This window comes from Carcharhinus amblyrhynchos, chromosome 6 (assembly GCF_965287045.1).
Source record: "Carcharhinus amblyrhynchos chromosome 6, sCarAmb.v2.hapA, whole genome shotgun sequence".
In the NCBI taxonomy this organism is placed as follows: domain Eukaryota; kingdom Metazoa; phylum Chordata; class Chondrichthyes; order Carcharhiniformes; family Carcharhinidae; genus Carcharhinus; species Carcharhinus amblyrhynchos.
In genome coordinates, this window is record NC_137329.1 from 103,019,174 (window position 1) to 103,037,961 (window position 18,788).

General features: G+C 38.9%; 1 protein-coding gene across 2 annotated transcripts in view; it reads right to left on the minus strand.

The window, feature by feature from the left end:
- The window catches only part of cttnbp2 (cortactin binding protein 2), a 161,770-nt gene that overhangs the window by 67,077 nt on the left and 75,905 nt on the right, over positions 1-18,788 (minus strand). The window contains exons 4-6 of one of the 2 annotated variants that reach the window (XM_080191099.1): positions 18,511-18,618; positions 14,193-15,963; positions 11,509-11,712 (exon numbers count right to left, since the gene is read on the minus strand). In XM_080191099.1, coding sequence (XP_080047225.1) covers positions 11,509-11,712; positions 14,193-15,963; positions 18,511-18,618 — 2,083 coding nt within the window. The remainder of the gene's footprint in view (positions 1-11,508; positions 11,713-14,192; positions 15,964-18,510; positions 18,619-18,788) is intronic. The other variant, XM_080191100.1, reaches the window with a different exon arrangement.

The window sequence follows — 18,788 nt, forward strand, 5'->3', positions numbered from 1 at the left end:
GCTTTTGGAAACGGTATTCCTTCGTCAGGTACGTGGAACCTTCCAAATAAACTGGTTGGACTCTAACCCGGTGTTGTGAGGTTTCCAACAGATGACAGAAGGAGACCTACACCAGTTATTGGGTGACAATGATGAGAAATGTCACAGCAGGGGAATGCTGGGCATAAGCTCTTTTGCCGAAGTGAATTCAATTATTTTATTAGGGCAAAACTCCTCTCACTTCTCACTTACTCTTTATTCAAATCTGCAATACCATGAGTCCCAGCCTTCCTTGCCCTGTTTCTCATCATATTCTTCCAATCACCAGAACACACCTCCTTTAATCTCCTTCTGCTGTAACTACCACATACCTCACTACTTTCCTCAGAATTGCATCACCAGGATGTTTCCTGGTCTCGAGGGCATTGGCTATGAGGAGAGGTTGATTAAACTAGGATTGTTTTCACTGGAAAGATGGAGGCTGAGGGGAGACCTGATAGAGGTCTACAAAATTATGAGAGGCATAGACAAGGTAGATAGTCAGAAGCTTTTTCCAAGGGGGCACAAGTTAAAGGTGAGAGGGAGAAAGTTTAAGGGAGATGTGCGGGGGCGTTTTTCATGCAGAAAAGGTGGGTACCTGGAACGCGCTGCCAGAGCAGGTGGTGGAAGCAGGCACATTAGCAACATTTAAGAGGCATCTGGATGGGTACATGAATATGGAGGGAATAGACAACTTGGACCGAGTAAGGGTAGCAGGTTTTTTTTTTAAGTTTAGTTAGGTCATTATGATTGACACAGGCTTGGAGGGCCAAAGGGCCTGTTCCTGTGCTGTATTTTTCTTTGTTCTTGTTCTGCCCTCATCTATCAGGAAAATATACAGGAGGAGGGAAACTATTAATCTATGAGCTCTCCGCAATAGAAGAAGCCTCTCAGGGCAAGTCAAGTGCCATAGGCCATGCACTGAAGTGTGTATAGCTGACCCATTCTCTTTCCCACGTTACTCCATTTGCCAGAAATTTGCCCCATTGTAGTGTCCCATATCTTCTTCAATTCTTACTATCCAACCTATTGTGATGTCATTAACAAATTTAACAACCATACCTTTGGTTCTGGCAGAATAACTTGTGCTTCAGAGCATCTAGTTATAGTGTGGCTTTGACTGTAACATCATTTTGATGTGTTTTCTGGCTCCTGGCAGTGCCAAGAGCCAGGTGATGAGGGGATAGTGCTTGCCCTCAAGAACTGAGCCTCTAACCCAATGGCCTATGTGTGGGAGGTTCCAGAGAATAATCGGACAAAAGCATAACAACTGCTTGCAATTGAGACACAAACTTGTGTTATCCATTTTCTAGGGTCATACACCAGATGCAAAATCCATTTCTGCTCCCCAATAGTCCAAGGTCTGGAGCAGCAGAGTTGTACCTGTAAGACATCCTGTGTCTTGACCTTTGAAGCTCCCTTATGCCAATGACTTTAGGTCTCTGCTGACATGCTCACAACTTCTACTCCTCTTGAACACAGACTCCGTAGAACGCTCACTTTGTCGTAATCAACAGGTGAAGCCCTTGGATAGACAAAGCACTAGAGCTGCAAAAATCAACTTCCAGAACTTTCCATAAAATACCTCAGCCAACAGAAGGCAAATAAAATCCTCCAGGCTCATTAGCAGTCTACGATGACTATCCAGAGACTTAATCTGAGTGCAGCTCTTGAAATATCCTGATGAAATGTTCTGCTGACTGTAGCAAGAATCATTGGGTCAGCTAAAAGACAGTAAATCTAATTTTACGTCTTTCTATTTCCTCAATACTCCATTCAGACAGCTAAATAGGATGACTAAAAGTTGCTGAGTAGCGTAATGGTCACTAAAATTTCACAGATCTTCACAGCACTCGTTTTGTGCATTGAAACCACAATTTCCACTTAATTTTGTTCAGGACCCCAAATGAGGTCATGCATGCATGTGTGTTCTTTACAATTAAGCCTCTGTGTCTTAAATAAGTAAAGCCCGTAAAGGTAAGAAGAAAGAAAATACTTTCTTGAAATATTTATGAAGTAGTTAATAAATGTAACACAACCGTTACCCTATTCAAATGATGTCCATTTGTTTTATCTTGGCATTTATTCTGCTATCATGTAGCCTCCCATTTTGCAATGTCCAACCAGCACTGTACAGCCTTCCTTTTTATAAGAATTGGGCAAATGAAGGATCATTGATATATTTTTCCAGAGAATAATTTCAAAAACAACTATCTACACAAATCACTAGAACATGACAACGGGCTTAGCCAAGGACAGTAATGGCAAAGAATGTATTTTCCCACTAAGCAAGGCTATTGGAAATGAGCAATGTTTCTTAAAAATCACAAATACATTTTTTTTTTAAATTGTTCTGGACACAAATATAGAATTTGAGATGGAAACCCTAAAGCTGCTGTTCTCAAACTTATTTGCTTCTCCTTCTTCATATGTCCAAATTGAATTCATATCCAGGCGAATACTCTCTCCTCTCGACCTATACATTTTAGGATGCTCTAAGACACAGGCATTCATGCTCAATGCATTGAGAAAATCCAGGTCAAGTTTCAAATGTATCCAGGGGCTTGGATGTAACTCTATGTTACATATAACTCTAAAGTTTAGTTTGGCATTGCACCAAAGTTGGGAGAGGCATCTACCTGAGGGAACCGCACATCACTTCCAGCTGGAATCAAGTTGGGAGCATCCTTCAGAATTCAATATTCTGCTGCAGTTAAGTGATATAGCTGAATTCTAATAAAGGTCATTATTATACTGTGAGACAATATAATTAGTAGGAAACTTCAGCCTTGGCAGTCATCCAGTACTGTCAGACTCTATTACTGTAAGGATGAATGCTGTAACATGCTTCATGTTGGAAAAGGGGACAGTTCTGAAGTACATTCTTTATGCGAAGCTTGAAGTCCCTATTCCATCATAAAATCTACTTGGAAGATTTATTATTACCATTAGCAGATCAGGAGGACGACAGCAATTGTGCAATATAGTGGCAATTTAAGATTGTACGGTGCAATTTTTGGTCTGCTGAACACATTACAAAAATATTTTCTATTATCCTATATTAATGCCCATTCTCTTTGCCAACCAGACCACTTGATAATAATCATCTCCTTCAGCTCTCATCAAGTGAGGTGATTAGCTCGGGAGTGTACATGAGCAAGTCAGTCAGATTTCACAACCAGCTTTTTTTTTTATTAAGCTAGGAAATTAGCCTCAAGTTTAAAACTTTGATTTAATTAGACTTTGTTAAATGAATAAAATAGTAAATGTGTGCATTCATTTATGCCCATGTCAAAATTGATCCATGTATATAAATATGTTTGTTGCACTGATAATCAGAGCTTTAAAAAATCCTCTATTCACTGAAAAACGTAAATAACCAAAGCCCTACACAATTTTGGGTGCTGATTAAGGTGTCAAGGTAGTTCTTCTGAAAATATTAAAAGAAGCAATTAAGAAAGATCATAAACGCAATCCGACCTATTGCTATACGCAGATCACAAGTGCACAGTCAACATATAGCAAGAACAAAATCTGATTACAAATCAACAAGATCAGGCACATACACCACACAATGTAATTTCCAGCTCTGCTTTAAATTACACAATGCTTCTTCCATAAAGGTGTTACAGTGAAAATAATAAGATAATAATAAATAGGAGCAGGAGTAGGCCATCTAGCCCTTCGAGCCTGCCCCGCCATTCAATAAGATCATGGCTGATCTGTCGCGGCTCAGTTCCACCTTCCCGCCCTCTCCCCATAACCCTTAATCCCCTCGCTTATCAAAAACCCATCAACCCGCGTCTTAAAAATATTTAGCGAGGCAGCCTCCACCACTTCAACGGGCAGAGAATTCCAGAGATTCACCACCCTTTGAGTGAAGAAGTTCCTCCTCAACTCTGTTCTAAACCGCCCCCCCTTTATCTTGAGGCTGTGCCCCCTAGTCCTACTGTTTTTTTTGAGCGGGAAGAGTCTCTTCACCTCTATCCTATCCATCCCATTCATCATCTTATACGTCTCAATGAGATCTCCCCTCATTCTTCTAAACTCTAACGAGTACAAGCCCAGTTTATTCAGCCTCTCCTCATAGCTCAACCCCCTCAACTCCGGTATCAGCCTAGTAAACCTCCTCTGCACTCCCTCCAAGGCCAAAATATCTTTGCGCAGGTGCGGCGTCCAAAACTGCACACAGTACTCCAGCTGCGGCCTCACCAATGCCCTATACAGCCACAGCAAGACCTCCCTACTTTTATATTCAATCCCCTTCGCTATGAAGGCCAGCATCCCATTCACCTTCCTGACCACGTGCTGCACCTGCAAGCTGGGTTTTTGCGACTCATGCGCAAGGACCCCGAGGTCCCTCTGCACCGTCGCCTGCTGCAGTTTTTCGCCACGTAAGTAATAGTCCTTCCTACCATTCTTCCTACCAAAGTGGACCACCTCGCACTTGCCAACATTAAATTCCATTTGCCATTTCCTGGCCCATTCGCCAGCCTATCTAGATCCTTCTGCAGACTCTCCACACCCTCCGCACAATTTGCCGTTCCCCCAATCTTGGTGTCATCAGCAAATTTCGACACCCTACACTCGGTTCCCTCCTCCAGATCATCTATATAAATGGTAAAAAGCTGAGGCCCCAGCACCGACCCCTGGGGCACTCCACTAGTCACCATCCGCCAATCTGAATAGCACCCGTTGACCCCCACTCTCTGCCTCCTATTTGACAACCAATCCTCTATCCACGCTAACACCCTACCCCCAACTCCATGTCCCTCGACCTTCTGCAATAACCTCTTGTGAGGTACTTTGTCAAACGCCTTCTGAAAATCCAGAAAGACCACATCCACCGGCTCTCCTCTATCCACCGCCCTAGACACATCCTCATAGAACTCCAGTAAATTTGTCAGACACGACTTCCCTTTAATGAAACCGTGCTGCGTCTGCTCTATCAAGCAATTCCCTTCAAGATGCTTCGCAATTTCCTCCTTAATGACGGATTCTAACATTTTACCTACCACAGACGTTAAACTAACCGGCCTATAATTCCCCGCCTTTTGCCTGGCACCCTTCTTAAACAACGGCGTAACATTAGCCGTTTTCCAATCCTCCGGCACTTCCCTGGAATCCAGCGACGTCTGGAAAATAACCACCAAGGCATCCACTATCACCTCTGCCATTTCTTTCAGAACCCTCGGATGCATTCCATCCGGTCCTGGGGACTTGTCCACAATCAGCCCCTCCAGTCTGTCGAGCACCGCCTCTCTAGTAACAGTAATGTCATTAAGACCCTCCAGTCCTACCACCTTTCCATCACTAACACCCGGCAAATTATTCACGTCCTCCTCCGTGAAGACAGAAACAAAAAAGTTATTCAATACCTTAGCCATATCCCCATTCCCTATCACTAGGTCCCCTTTCTCATCCTCTAAAGGACCAATGTTCACCCTAGCCAGCCTCTTCCTTTTTATATATTTATAAAAACTCTTGCTATCCTTTTTTATATTAAGCGCTAGCCCAGCTTCATAGTTTCTCCTACCCTTCTTTATCAAATTCTTTGTCAATCTTTGTTGACATTTAAACCTCTCCCAATCCTCTTCTCGCCCACTACTCTTAGCTACTCTAAATTCCTCCGCTTTTAATTTAACACTTTCCTTTACCTCCTTCGTTATCCACGGCTTATTACCTCTCCTCCTACTGTCCTTTTTGACCATCGGAATAAATTTCCGCTGAGCACCAAGAAAGATCTCCTTAAAGATCCTCCACTGCTCCCCAGCAGACCCTCCCTCCAACGCGCTCCCCCAGTCCACATTCGCCAATTCTTCTCTCATCCTACCATACTCCCCTCTATTCAAACAAAGTACGTGTGTCCGGGAACCCACTTTCTCCTCCTCCATCTGCACCAGAAACTCCACCATACAATGATCACTCTCTGCAAGAGGATCCTTCACCGCAAGGTCCCTAATTCTACCCACCTCATTACATAGCACGAGATCCAAGATAGCTCTCTCCCTCGTCGGCTCCAAAATTAATCACAAATGTAACATGGGTAATACAGTGATAATGGGCCCCTTCAATTTGCATGTAGGGTAACCTAATTAGCACTAATGATGTGGAGGATGAGTTTCAGCAGCATGTTCAAGATAAGTTTCTGGGACAGTATGTTGAGGAACCAACTAGGGATCAGGCTATTTTAAATTTAGTATTCTGTAATAAGAATTCACTAATAACCTTGCTAAAAAGGAGTCATTAGGAAATAGTGACCATAACATTCTACATTAGTTTGAAAGTGTTATAATTCATTGAGAGAGTAGGGTCCTAAACCTGAATAAAGGAAACTATGAAGGTATGTGGGGCAAGTTGGCTATGATGATTGGGAAAATACATTAAAAGATTTGATGGTAGACAGCTAATGGCTAGCAGTTAAAGACATGTTAAATACCTAAAACAAACATACATTCCTTTAGGACACAAAAACCTAATAAAGGAATCAAGTGCAGCTAACAAAAGAATCTAAAGGTTGCATATCAAAGGAAATGGCATACAAAGTTACCAGAAACTGTGGTGAACATGAGGATTGGGAACAATTTCAAATCCAGCAAAGAATAATCAAGAAACTGAAAAGAAAAGGAAAATAGAATATGAATGCAAGTTAATGAGTAACATAAAGACGAGCTGTAAAAGTTTCTCTAGGTATGTGAAAATTAATATGTTAGCAAGGACAAATTAAGTCCATTACAGGCAGAGATAGGAAAATCTTTAATGGAGAATAGGGAAGTGATGAAGAAACTAATCACTTTTTTTTGTGTCTGGCTTCACTGAGAAAGGCACAGGAAATCTCCCAGAAATACAAAGGAACGAGGGATCTCATGAGGAACTGAAATAAATTAGTATTAATAAAGAGGTTGTACGTGAAGAATCATTTAGATTGTAGGTCGACAAATCCCCTGGACCACATGAGCCATATCCCAGATTGTTGAAGGAGGAGTCTACAGAGACAGTGAATGCATTGGTTATCTTCCAAAATTCTGTAGATTCTGGAAAGGTTTCTGTGGACTGGAATATAGGGTAATGTAATCCTACTATCTAAGAAGAGAGGGAGAGAGAAAACTGAGAACTATAGTCATTTTTTTGACATCAGTTAGAATCTATTTTAAAGGATGTGATAACTGGACACTTAGTAAATTCTGATTTGATTCACAGTCGACATGGATTTCTGAAAGAGAAACCATGTTTGAGTTTTTTGTTACTTGTAGCATAGATAGAGGACAACCAGTGCATGGGATAGATTTGGATTTTCAGAAGGCATTTGATGGAGTCCCACACAAGAGGTTATTGACATAATCAGAATACATGGGATTGAGGGAAATATATTGCTATGGATTGAGAATTGGTTAACAGACAGATAACAGAGTAGGAATAAATGGGTCATTCTCAGGTAGGCAGGCTGTTACTAGTGAAGTACTGCAAGGATCAGGCCACAGCTTTTACAATCTAAATAAATGATTTGGATGTGGGGGCCAAATGTAATATTTCAAAATTTGCTGAAGACACAAAACTAGGAAGGAATATGAATTGTGAAGAGATTGCAAGGAGGTCTCAAGCAGATTTGGACAAACTAAATGAATGGACAAAAACACGGCAGATGGAATACGTTGTGAATAAGTGTAAAGTTATCTACTCTGACATGGAAAACAAAGGCAGAGCATTTCTTAAATGGTAAAAAGGTTGGGAAATGTTGATGCCCGAAGAGACCTAGATGCCCTTATTCACGAGTCAGTAAAAGCTAGTCAGCAAGTGTTGCAAGCATCTTTGGAATTCTCTCCTGCAGACGGCTGTGGAGAGCTCAATCATTGAGTGTGTTCAAGACATTCCTGGATACTAATGACATCAAGAAATATGGGGATAGTGGGAACAAATGGTGTAGGGAGGTAGTTGATCAGGCATGAATGGCCTACTTATGCTCCCATGTTCCTGTTTAAGATGTGGAAACCTTTACTCTTTTTTCAGGCCAATATCTGTCTTTTTACACATCTTAGAAGAGACTATGGCAGAATTGATCATACATGCGGGAGTTTTTAAAGATCAATATGTTTTGTTGACTGTTGTTAGGTCTGGTTGTTCTTTTACACTTTTCATATTTTCAATATTGAATGTCATCATTATCATCACATATTGTACCGCATTCATGCTTCTGATTTCAACTATCCGCATATAAAAAAATCTTGCAATTTATATATCAAAATTGTAGTGTAGCCAGGCATTTCTTGTCTCTCAGCTTACTGTCTCTTATAGATCACAGTCAGGCTTTCATGTTGAGATTTACATAGATATTGCTATATCAACATTCCATTCATTTACTGACAATAGGGAAAAATTACTTCACTCAAAGGGTTGCGAATCTTCAGAATTCCTTACCCAGAGCCTGCCCCGCCATTCAATAAGATCATGGCTGATGTGTCGTGGCTCAGTTCCACATTCCCGCCCTCTCCCCATAACCCTTAATCCCCTCTCTTATCAAAACCCAAGAATCCGCGTCTTAAAAATATTTAGCGAGGCAGCCTCCACCACCTCAACGGGCAGAGAATTCCAGAGATTCACCACCCTTTGAGTGAAGAAGTTCCTCCTCAACTCTGTTCTAAACCGCCCCCCCCTTTATCTTGAGGCTGTGCCCCCTAGTCCTACTGTCCTTTCTGAGCGGGAAGAGTCTCTCCACCTCTATCCTATCCATCCCATTCATCATCTTATATGTCTCAATGAGATCTCCCCTCATTCTTCTAAACTCTAACGAGTACAAGCCTAGTTTATTCAGCCTCTCCTCATAGCTCAACCCCCTCTAGATGGCCTACTCCTGCTCCTATTTCTTATGTTATGTTCTTATTATTGATGCTCTTTCGCTGAATACATGGTCAGATTTTTGGTCTCACAGGGAATTAAGGGAAATGGGGAAAAGGTGGGACAATGGAGTTGAAGCCCAAAAACAGACATGATTGCATTGAATGGCAGAACAGGATGGATGGGCCACGCAGTCCACTCATGCACCTATTTGTCGTGTTGTGTTCATTTGATTTTATGCGGACTTCCCAATGCAATTGTAAGTTCTGACACTAGGTGGCTGAAGTCTCTTGCCCCAGCTACGACACCATTGGCATATAACAAACAAACATATTTAACCGGCCAGGGGATCTGTCACTAGAAACTTACATGAATGGTACTGTTACTGCAAATGTGCATTTCAAAAAAATTGTCCCCAAAATGCTATTTTGTTTAGAAACACTGGGACAGGTTTTCACAATTTGCCACTTAGAACATAAAAGTAAATGAGCATGTTTACAATTAACAGGAACTTCTAATGTATCCTGACAATTTTTGATCGAGGGATTTCTGCCACAATGATCAGTTGCAGAAGACTACTTTAAATTTAACATTTTTTTCTGTGCTGTTTTCAAAAGAATGTTAAAACTTTAAAATTTATTTATTAATGTCACAAGTAGGCGTACATTAAAACTGCTAAGTTACTGTGAAAATCCTCTCGTCCCCATGCTCTGGTGTCTGTTCGGGTACACTGAGAGAGCACGTCTTTTCAGACTGAAGGAGGAAACTGGAGCACCCAGAGGAAACCCATTCAGACACAGGGAGAACGTGCAGACTCCACACAGACAGTGACTTGAGCAAGGAATTGAAGTTGGGTCCCTGGTGTCGTAAGGCAGCAGCGCTAACCACTGTGCCACCATGCCGCCCATTGTGTTTAAGTGGTGTGTGAATGATTTAACTGGGGAAAACAGCTAGTAGAATTTACGATAATTAGTGGCGTCTGAGAAATGAACAAATAGCAGATGATCATTCAAAAATTCAGATTCTGGGGTACAGCAGAAACTGAGATTTTAACCTTGCATATCAATTCTATTGCAAATATTACAATCTCAGTAACTCTTCCAGGTCTCTTTACTTCAGTGAGGTACTCGTTATCATAATCTGTTTATTTAGTTGAGCGTTTTATATTTGGCTTGTACCTGATATGTTCATTATGCGTAGAATAACGCTTGATGTATCTGTCAGAACATGAGGGGAGAAGCTTGCCGAATGGATTCTTTTTAAGTGAACATTAACACTTGTAATGCCTTGTCTGAAAAAGTTAGCCTTTGCAATATAAATTCATATAATCCCTCAAAATAAAAATCAAATAATGTACCTTACAATTTTGGGGACTTCATGGGCACATTTTGCTCCTATGGCCCCATTCTTGGAGTCACATTTCGAGGGTTGCCTTCACATAACTCTTCTCATCAGCTTCAGCCTTCCATTTTTGTTATATTTTAAGCCTCTTCTTTTAACACACACACACAAAATCTGCCTGCAAACCTTTCTTTGCCCACAATAAACTAAAATGCACCCAACATGCCCTGGCCCTAAGTGACATACTAATTATTTCCAGGGCGGTCTCCATGTCAACATGACACTTCCAGACAATAATTAAGTAACATTTACTTAGAAATAACAGAATTTTTAATCGTTCCTTTACCTCAGGCACAAGAAACATACTTAAAAGAAGTAGAGCTCCATTCAGACTGTATATGTAGCAATTATACTGTAATCTGCTGGCAAGCTTATTTTATTTGTTACTTTGATGCTCTTGTTCAAAGTTTCTGTGAACTATTTAAAATGGTTAAATTCTGCTATTCATTATAGATACTTCATAGTCTTTGGGGTTTAGGATCAACATTAATCATTTCTCATTTGTTTAAACACATTTTCCCCTTGCAGAAAGATCACAATCTTCCTGTTCCTGATAGCCTGAGGCTTCAGACCATGCCTGCTGTACAGCCATTCTTCCCCCAACAAAACTGGAACAGGTTTGGTCTGTCATAGTTTTGCAGAGCCCTTGTAACCTCTCAGATCACTGAACCAACGGTTACTCTTGCTTCAACCATTCACAGCATCAACAATGCCTGCCTGCAGGTATGTTGTTTTTACAACAAGTGCTAAGTAAAATGAGGAGTCCCATTGTTACTCAAAGCACCCATGCTTCTGACCTGCATAAGTATCAAATCAATGGGTGTGATGCCAAGAGAAATCTAATCTGCCTATCAAAAACAAGGAGGAATTGAAAAACACCCAAAATGTGCTTTTTTAAAACAGATTAATTATCCTGATAACAAAGGAACGGCATCATTCAATCTGATCGATGGAAGGTTTTTTTGGGCAAGACTTATAACGATTAAGACAAAATACAAGAAAGTAATAGTCAACTATGTATAATATCACAGAAGATTACTCTAGTATGAACTGATACAGCAATTCACAAGAGGAAAAAGTAGGCATTTGCAACACAAACTATATTTAAATATACTTAAAGTATTTAAATATACTTCATTGTTAATGAAATTGCATATCTCAAAACTAGAAACACGTTTAAGATGTTATTTTAATAGTGCAGCGATGCCAAGTAAATTTTAAAGTTCATCACTAGTAATCATAATAAAATACATTTACCTGTGTATCCATTTATAGCAGCAGAATACAAGGCAGACGAACCTTCCTCATCAGGATGATTAATATCAATTCCATCTTCATTTAGCAGCATTGACAATAAAGTGACATTTCCCTGGGCAGCAGCTTGGTGAAGCAGAGTGGACCTGCCACCCAGGGGGACAGGACCACCAGACATTAACGAAGGAATTAGGGAGGGAGACCTGCCTGTGAGTTAAAGTGAAAAATTTATAGGGGAAAGTGAATAAAAATTTCTTTGCATGCACATAGACCACAACACAGAGGTGTAAAAGGACAAACTATGTTACACTTCGTGATCTGAGTCACAGCATTTTTATTTATTTGATAAGACTTCTTTTTTTTGAAAAATAAATCAACATTTTATTTTAAAATATAATATTTTACAACATACTGGCATTATTGAAATTAGTGTACATTTTAATTGCATATTAAGAATTTGAGTATTTTAAATAGGAGAGATTGGAATGGAAAGCTGCTGATGAAAATATTATCCAAAATAATTTTATAAAGCTGTATTCTAGAAACCTTACTTCAATTGCTTCTATGGGGAAAAGTATGAAGGTCATAGCAACTGTTACATTTAATTATTTCACATTTTCTTTCAAACCAAAAATGCCATATTATTTAACAATACATTTCTTTATGGGGGTGAAAGTGGATTGAAATGTTATTGCTTTGATTTAGGTGACTGGCTTTTCAGAATTGAAATAAAGAAAATGCTATTAAAAACATATAATGGCATAGTACATATAGGAACACAATGGTAAACTTGGTTAATGTGTTAACAGTATACTCAGAAGCAATCATTCTGAAAATTATGTACATATTTTAATAATTTAAAAATCTAATCAATAGAAAAATGCATACTGTAAAAAAATCAGGATATTTATTGTAAAAATTATGGTATAAAACTCTATGGTCTTGTACTGGATCGTCAATGCAGTCATTGTGTTTACAAATAGTACTTGGAGGTGTTCACATAAAAAGATTAAAACCACACAAGTATTAATATTATTATATCATTACTTGAGTATTTAGTTAGACATTTATTTCACACCATTAATCTGTTGGTGATTTGGAGGCAAGTTTGCTAAATGAACAAAGCTTATTGCGGAATATACGGAAGGCTTTGTGTACCCTCCCTTGAACAAGCTGCAAAACAAAAAGGAAATTGTTTTCAACTAACCCCATCACACATTCTTCAAATGGTTATTAAATTGCTCATGTCCAAAAACCAATGACAGATTGTTAATACAAATAAAGCAACTAGGTGAAGGAAGGCAGGTTGCAACAAGTGCAATTTTTATTTGCAACCCTGCGTGTACCTGGATTTCATGATTATTAATCAGCATTTTTGCATTGTAACATGATTCAGATAGAGTACATTCAGTATTTTAAGAGATCCACCTTCTTCACAATCATCCTATTATTTTTCAATTCGTGCACGAGAAAAGAAAGCATGTTCAGCAAGTGTAAAATAAACTTGGTATGCAAAGGTTAAGACAAGAACTAATGCATATGGTTGATTGGTTAGAATACACGTATGATAGTGTTAGTGCTCAACAGCATAAAGAGACAAAAAGGTAATGCAATTTTACATTGTGTCATTTATAATGCAAACAGTTAGGAGCTGCGTGGACTACAAATTTTTGAGTTACTAAGCTGAAGTTTCTTAAGCCACTGCATGACATGCACTTATCACAAGGTCTCAGGGATAGAAATACAACTGCTCAGCAAGTGATAGGGCTGGTTAATTTAAGATCCAATAAGTCATTGTTTTTCTTTATCCCTAATGCCAAATAAGATTGGATAATAACACGATCATAACATGGGCACTAATCAAGTATTTTTCAACAAGGGTAGTGCAACAGGAAATTGAATCTTTAAAAAAAATGAAATGGAAAAACATTTATATAAAATTTGAAATCTTCATCTGAAAATGTGAGATCATTTAAAAAACAAAATTCTAAAGATCTGAATCCACATTTTCCACATTATTGAATCCCTGTTGCATACGAGTATCAATTGGCATGGCTCAAGGTTGGCAGGTTCTTCCACTGGAGAGTGGAGGTCTCTGCTGGAGGTGGATCGTTAGTCCACTGAGTCACAGATGAGTAGTCTTCTTTAAGTGGCACTGTCTCTTGACAGTGTTATTAAAATGTTACTCAAGATCTAGAAGGCATCGTGCATGAAGAAATTAAGCCGTTTATTTACATTTATGCTATTGTGCTGTGAATTTTTCAAATACTTATTCATGAAGATGACACTCTCTTTTGAGATGAATATTTAGCAAATTTATGGTCAAAATGAAATATGTGATAATAAGTAAATGTGAAAACACTTCAACATTCACTCACGATCTTAATAAGTAAGAGCAAAAAGATACAAATTTAGGGGAAAACTATGCACATAATGTAAACGGCATTTCAGGATTTTTCATAATATTATTTATCTGAACACCTAAAACTAACCAAGTTTTTTTTAAAAACCTGTTTTGATTTGAATAATATTTTAACTTGTGTTTCAACTAGATTGATTTTTTTGCCTTGCTTTAAACTACTGGTGAACAAACTAAGTAAATATCTTGAAAGAAAAGACATTTTGCATTTATCCTCAGATTTGTTGTAGTGGAAGGAAGAATTGAGATAGTATTCCAATCCCTTTACCTGATGATGTGATCAGCAGATTGTCTGTGTCACATGGTCTAGTGGATGAGGTTCTTTTGGTTGGACTAGCAAGGTCAATGGAGGTGCGAGAGGCGATGGTGGTGATGATGAGGGAACATTCTGAACATGCTGTTTGGTTCAGCTCTGGGGATAAGGAAGGCTGAGCACCCACCTGAGATGCAGCCACGGCAGGGACAGCACAGCCAGCAGATGCTATATCCACCACTGGCTTGGGTGGCAATTGTGGCAATGCTGTCTTGGCAAGAATCTCCTCATTAGTTCCCTTAATTCCTGGATGTGGACTGGAAGAGGACGAGGTCATGGTTCTACCTTCAAGCCGAGTATTAAACCCAACAGTTGGGGAACGACTCCCATCCATAAAAACCTTTAATGGTGGATGAGGAGAAGATGGCGTCTGTGACAATCCTGGCTTTTTGGGAGGAATAGGTGGTGGATTTCCTCGATCAACTCTTGCACCCGTGGGAGATTTTAATCCAGCTGGGGAGACACTCAAAGAGCTGGTAATTTTACCGACAACCTGTGGATAAGATGACCCCTCACCTGTTGCTGGATGTGCCAATCCAGGTTTTAAATTACTAACAGTAAGATTTCGGTTTTCAGTGCCAAATGGAGATGTACTGTTTGTACAAGGTGGCTTTACTATGCTTGGTGGACCTGTAAATCTTGAAAGAACCTGGCTGACAGTGTTCCGTGCCAGCTGTTTGGCAGGAGAATTATCTCGGTTGGTGGGAGATAAATCCCGTGAAGGAGACCCTGTTGCAACACTGGCATGCTTTTCCTGGTCCACAGTTTGTGCTTGAAACTTAAATCGAGCAGCTTGAATCCTTGGGCTCAATCCTGGCTGCAAAGTTGTGCAAGTACTTGGTGAGCTTAAACTTTGCATAGTTGCTCCTGGTGAAGAGCATGGCGATGACGTTCCTGAAGGAGGAGAGGAAACTACAGTATTGCTTAGCAGAAGGGATGTACTGCCCACCAAGTGTGGCAATGCCCCAGACAAAGCAGCAGGACTGGTGCTGACTGATGGTCCATTCTCCAAACTGGAAGGAACAACTTTGGCTTGTGTTGTGGATATAATCTCTTCTGAATTAATTGTTGCTAGCAGTTTATCACCAATTGGTTTTACTAATGCTGTATTGTTAGACATGTTCAGTTTTGTGCCTCCCGCTGATAGTGGATTAACGGTAGACGGTTTAACGGGTACTGTTAACGTTGTCTTCTTAGTGTTATTTTCACTGGCAATATCAACAAAAGTTTCAGTTTGGGAAGCAACGGACAACATAGTTTGCTTACCATATCCAATAGTCACATCTTTATTTAAATTACTGGTCAATGAAGTTGTTCCATCTTCTTTTGTACAATTAAGCTCAATCATTTTCTTGAAACTCTCAACTTCTAATCTCAGATCTTTGGTACGGTTTTCCTCACGGTTAAGTTTGGCACGTAGCTGTTCCCTTTCAATGTCAAACTCCGAGAGTTGTTTTTCCATTTTTGCCTCCATCTGCAGGCTTTTCTTTTTCTCAGCCATCAATTCCTCCTCCAACTGACTGCTCTTCTTTTGCTCTTCATCAAGAGTCTTGGTGATCTCTGCTAGTGTCTGGCTCTCATCTACTACCTTGCCAGCAAGCTGTTTGCACTCTTTCACCAGCATCATTACAAGTTGTTTATTTTTCATTCGTTCTTCATCAAACTGCATGGACAACTTTTTATTCTCTGCTTCAAGTTGCTTTAATTGAGATTTCTCAAACTCCACCTGCAAAGAGTTCATAACAACTAATTAGCATCCAAGAAACTTTCTGTGGGGAATTTACACCAATAGGCTTTAAAGTTTATCTATCCAATTTATTGGCTCCCTGTTGTGTCTATTATATGTTTGTTACAGGTTGTTTAAGATTCACTGTTACTCTATAAGATATCTTTAATCGGTGAACTTTGGATTCAACATCAAGTATGTTGGGTGGTTCAACGGAACAGGTCAAAAACAGATTGATAGGTATTTGTTATAAGGATTGACTGTGCCAAACTATGACCAGCAATTTACATGTTAAACATAGTTCAAAAGGTGAACTCCTAGGTGTGGCCTTTTTCATACTGTTTTCTTTTCATGAGCAAATTATTGGTGTTACATTGCAGGTTCAAAATAATGAACAAGCATGCTTGCAACTTAGAGTAACTATGGCACTTTTGATTTTAAAAAGTTTGAGGACTTAGTGAGGATGGACACATGAGGAAAAGATAAATCTTTCATTGACTAACCATAACATTTCAGGTTTTGTTGTAAATATTGTATCTTATTAATTTTCCATTGCAAGTGTTTAGATGTTTGCAGATTCTGCTTGATTCTAGCTTGATTTAGTACAGGTGGTGCAAACTGACAGATAAAATTATATTATTTAAATAAATAAAACTTCATATATTTACTAGGACATTTGTAAAAATGTTTCCCCTTTACCCCTCCCGAGATCTTTTGCCTTGAGCCACTGATTTGATCTCCAACACACAATGCCTCCTCAAAGAGAATGCTTCCTCTTGTGGGAAAGATGATAGATTTACATTGGAACTGATTTACATTTAACTGAGAAAGATGCAAAGAGACTCAAATGGAGCATAAACACCAGCATTGACTGGTTGGATCAAATAGCCCGATTGTGCCATAGATCCTACGTCTAAAGGAGACGGGCCAATAAAATTTAGTTGTATCATTTGTGATTGTAAGATATTACCTGCAGGAGCCTGTGAGAAGTGGCCTGATTACTTAATACCTTATCCATAAAGGGAAATCTATTAAGTGCATTATCTCAACAAACATGCACCAAAAAAATAAATAAAACACAGCCATGCTCAAAGATCAAGAATAGTGGCAGCAACAATACGTCCAATTAAATTTTCAACTGCTGGTATATCGCTGCCAAAAGACTTTACATCAAGTCCACATTAGAACGACGTAACTGCTTTGATATTTTGTGGAGATGATTTGACCAGATTGTACTCTAATTTCAGTTGCATTCTGTTGCTCTGCAGTTTTCTGTTTTGCAAAAACAGAGATATCCTATCTTCAGGAGACTGGAGTTCTTGTGAGGCTAAATTAATTAATGGACATAACATATCATGTTATTACTGAGTAGAATATTAAACAGGTAGATCTAATACCAACCTAAATTGTACTTTATCTAGAAGTGGGATATTAAGAAGAGCAGAAATAAAATATGTGCTAATGTTTAAGGATGCGTAGAAAACAGAATCTTAGCTATAGTTTTTAAGATAAAGACATTCTTTTAAATGCTTAATTCAACACAATTACAGATAGGGAAATAATTACTGTGGAATAGTTTCATAACTCCATAATATAAATGGAGAACATTCCAAACTATAGCTTGGCTAATATATAAATGCTGCCAGCAGGGGATTACTGGCAAAGTCTTTGGAAGTTTTTGAAACATTTAATAAAAATGTAAACCACACACATTCTATTCAAATTTAATCTGTAAAAATCCATGTAAAATTAATGTTTACAGAATTGAGAGCAGAGATTATCATTGAATGGAACTGGACCAATGAATCAGGACACGACAGAACATAATCTAACAAAACTAGTAAGGAGGTAAATGACCAGTTAATATGTTTCTGATGGTAGCATTGAGAAATAAATGTTACTATATTAGGAGAATGTCTAGCATTTCAGTGAAATTGTGGCATGTGATCAATCTACAAACAGCGATTGTACCAGCTCCTTTTCTGTAAACAGAGAATTGCGCATGGTTAGGTATAGTGGGTGAAGAACTGAAAGTGATTTAATTGGTGAAATATTTAGGTTAGGAAAACATAACCTAAAGATCTGCAGTTCATCTAATCAAACAATCTGTGTATGATATTTAACTATTAGATTCAGTATGGCTTACAACTTTATTTTGTATTTTTTCATTAATAAAAATTAAACACATTCTTATAGGCATTTTATTGGGGTCTGATCCTATTCAAAGCTGGTTGTCATAATTCTGTATCCCTGTTATGAATACTGTTCACATTTGACACATTAAACATATGGTATACAGATATCGTGGAGAAAAAAAGTTTCAGATGTCAAGTAGCTGATCAAGTTATGCTGAGTCTTCAGCTAGGAGCAACTTTATCTGGCACACAACACTATTGTAAATTATTACTGCAGCAAAGGTTTCCTTTCATTCAAATTCTCAAGAATACTAAATGGCTTCTGCAACATTCTCGTCAAAGCCTTAAATCATTCCAATCTGCCAACTCAAAAGTCAGTTGCTATAATTTCAAGCAAGTCTTATTTTCACACCTGCTGTAAAAGCCGCTCACGCTCTTTCTCGAGCATGTATGTAACATCATCTCCCTGGGCTGCATCTTGGGCATGTTTATGCCTCTCCTCTTCAAAGTCCAAGATGACCTAACAAATGAAAAGTAATGACACACTCTGTGAAACCCTTTTCCTGATTTTATAAATAGGGCTCAACTTAAATGAACCAGAATTCTGGCCTAATTATGAACAGCATGGCTGTGTTTTGATCTGGCGACCTCCAAGAGCAAACATGTCTCTAACCCAACTTTTTTTTTGAA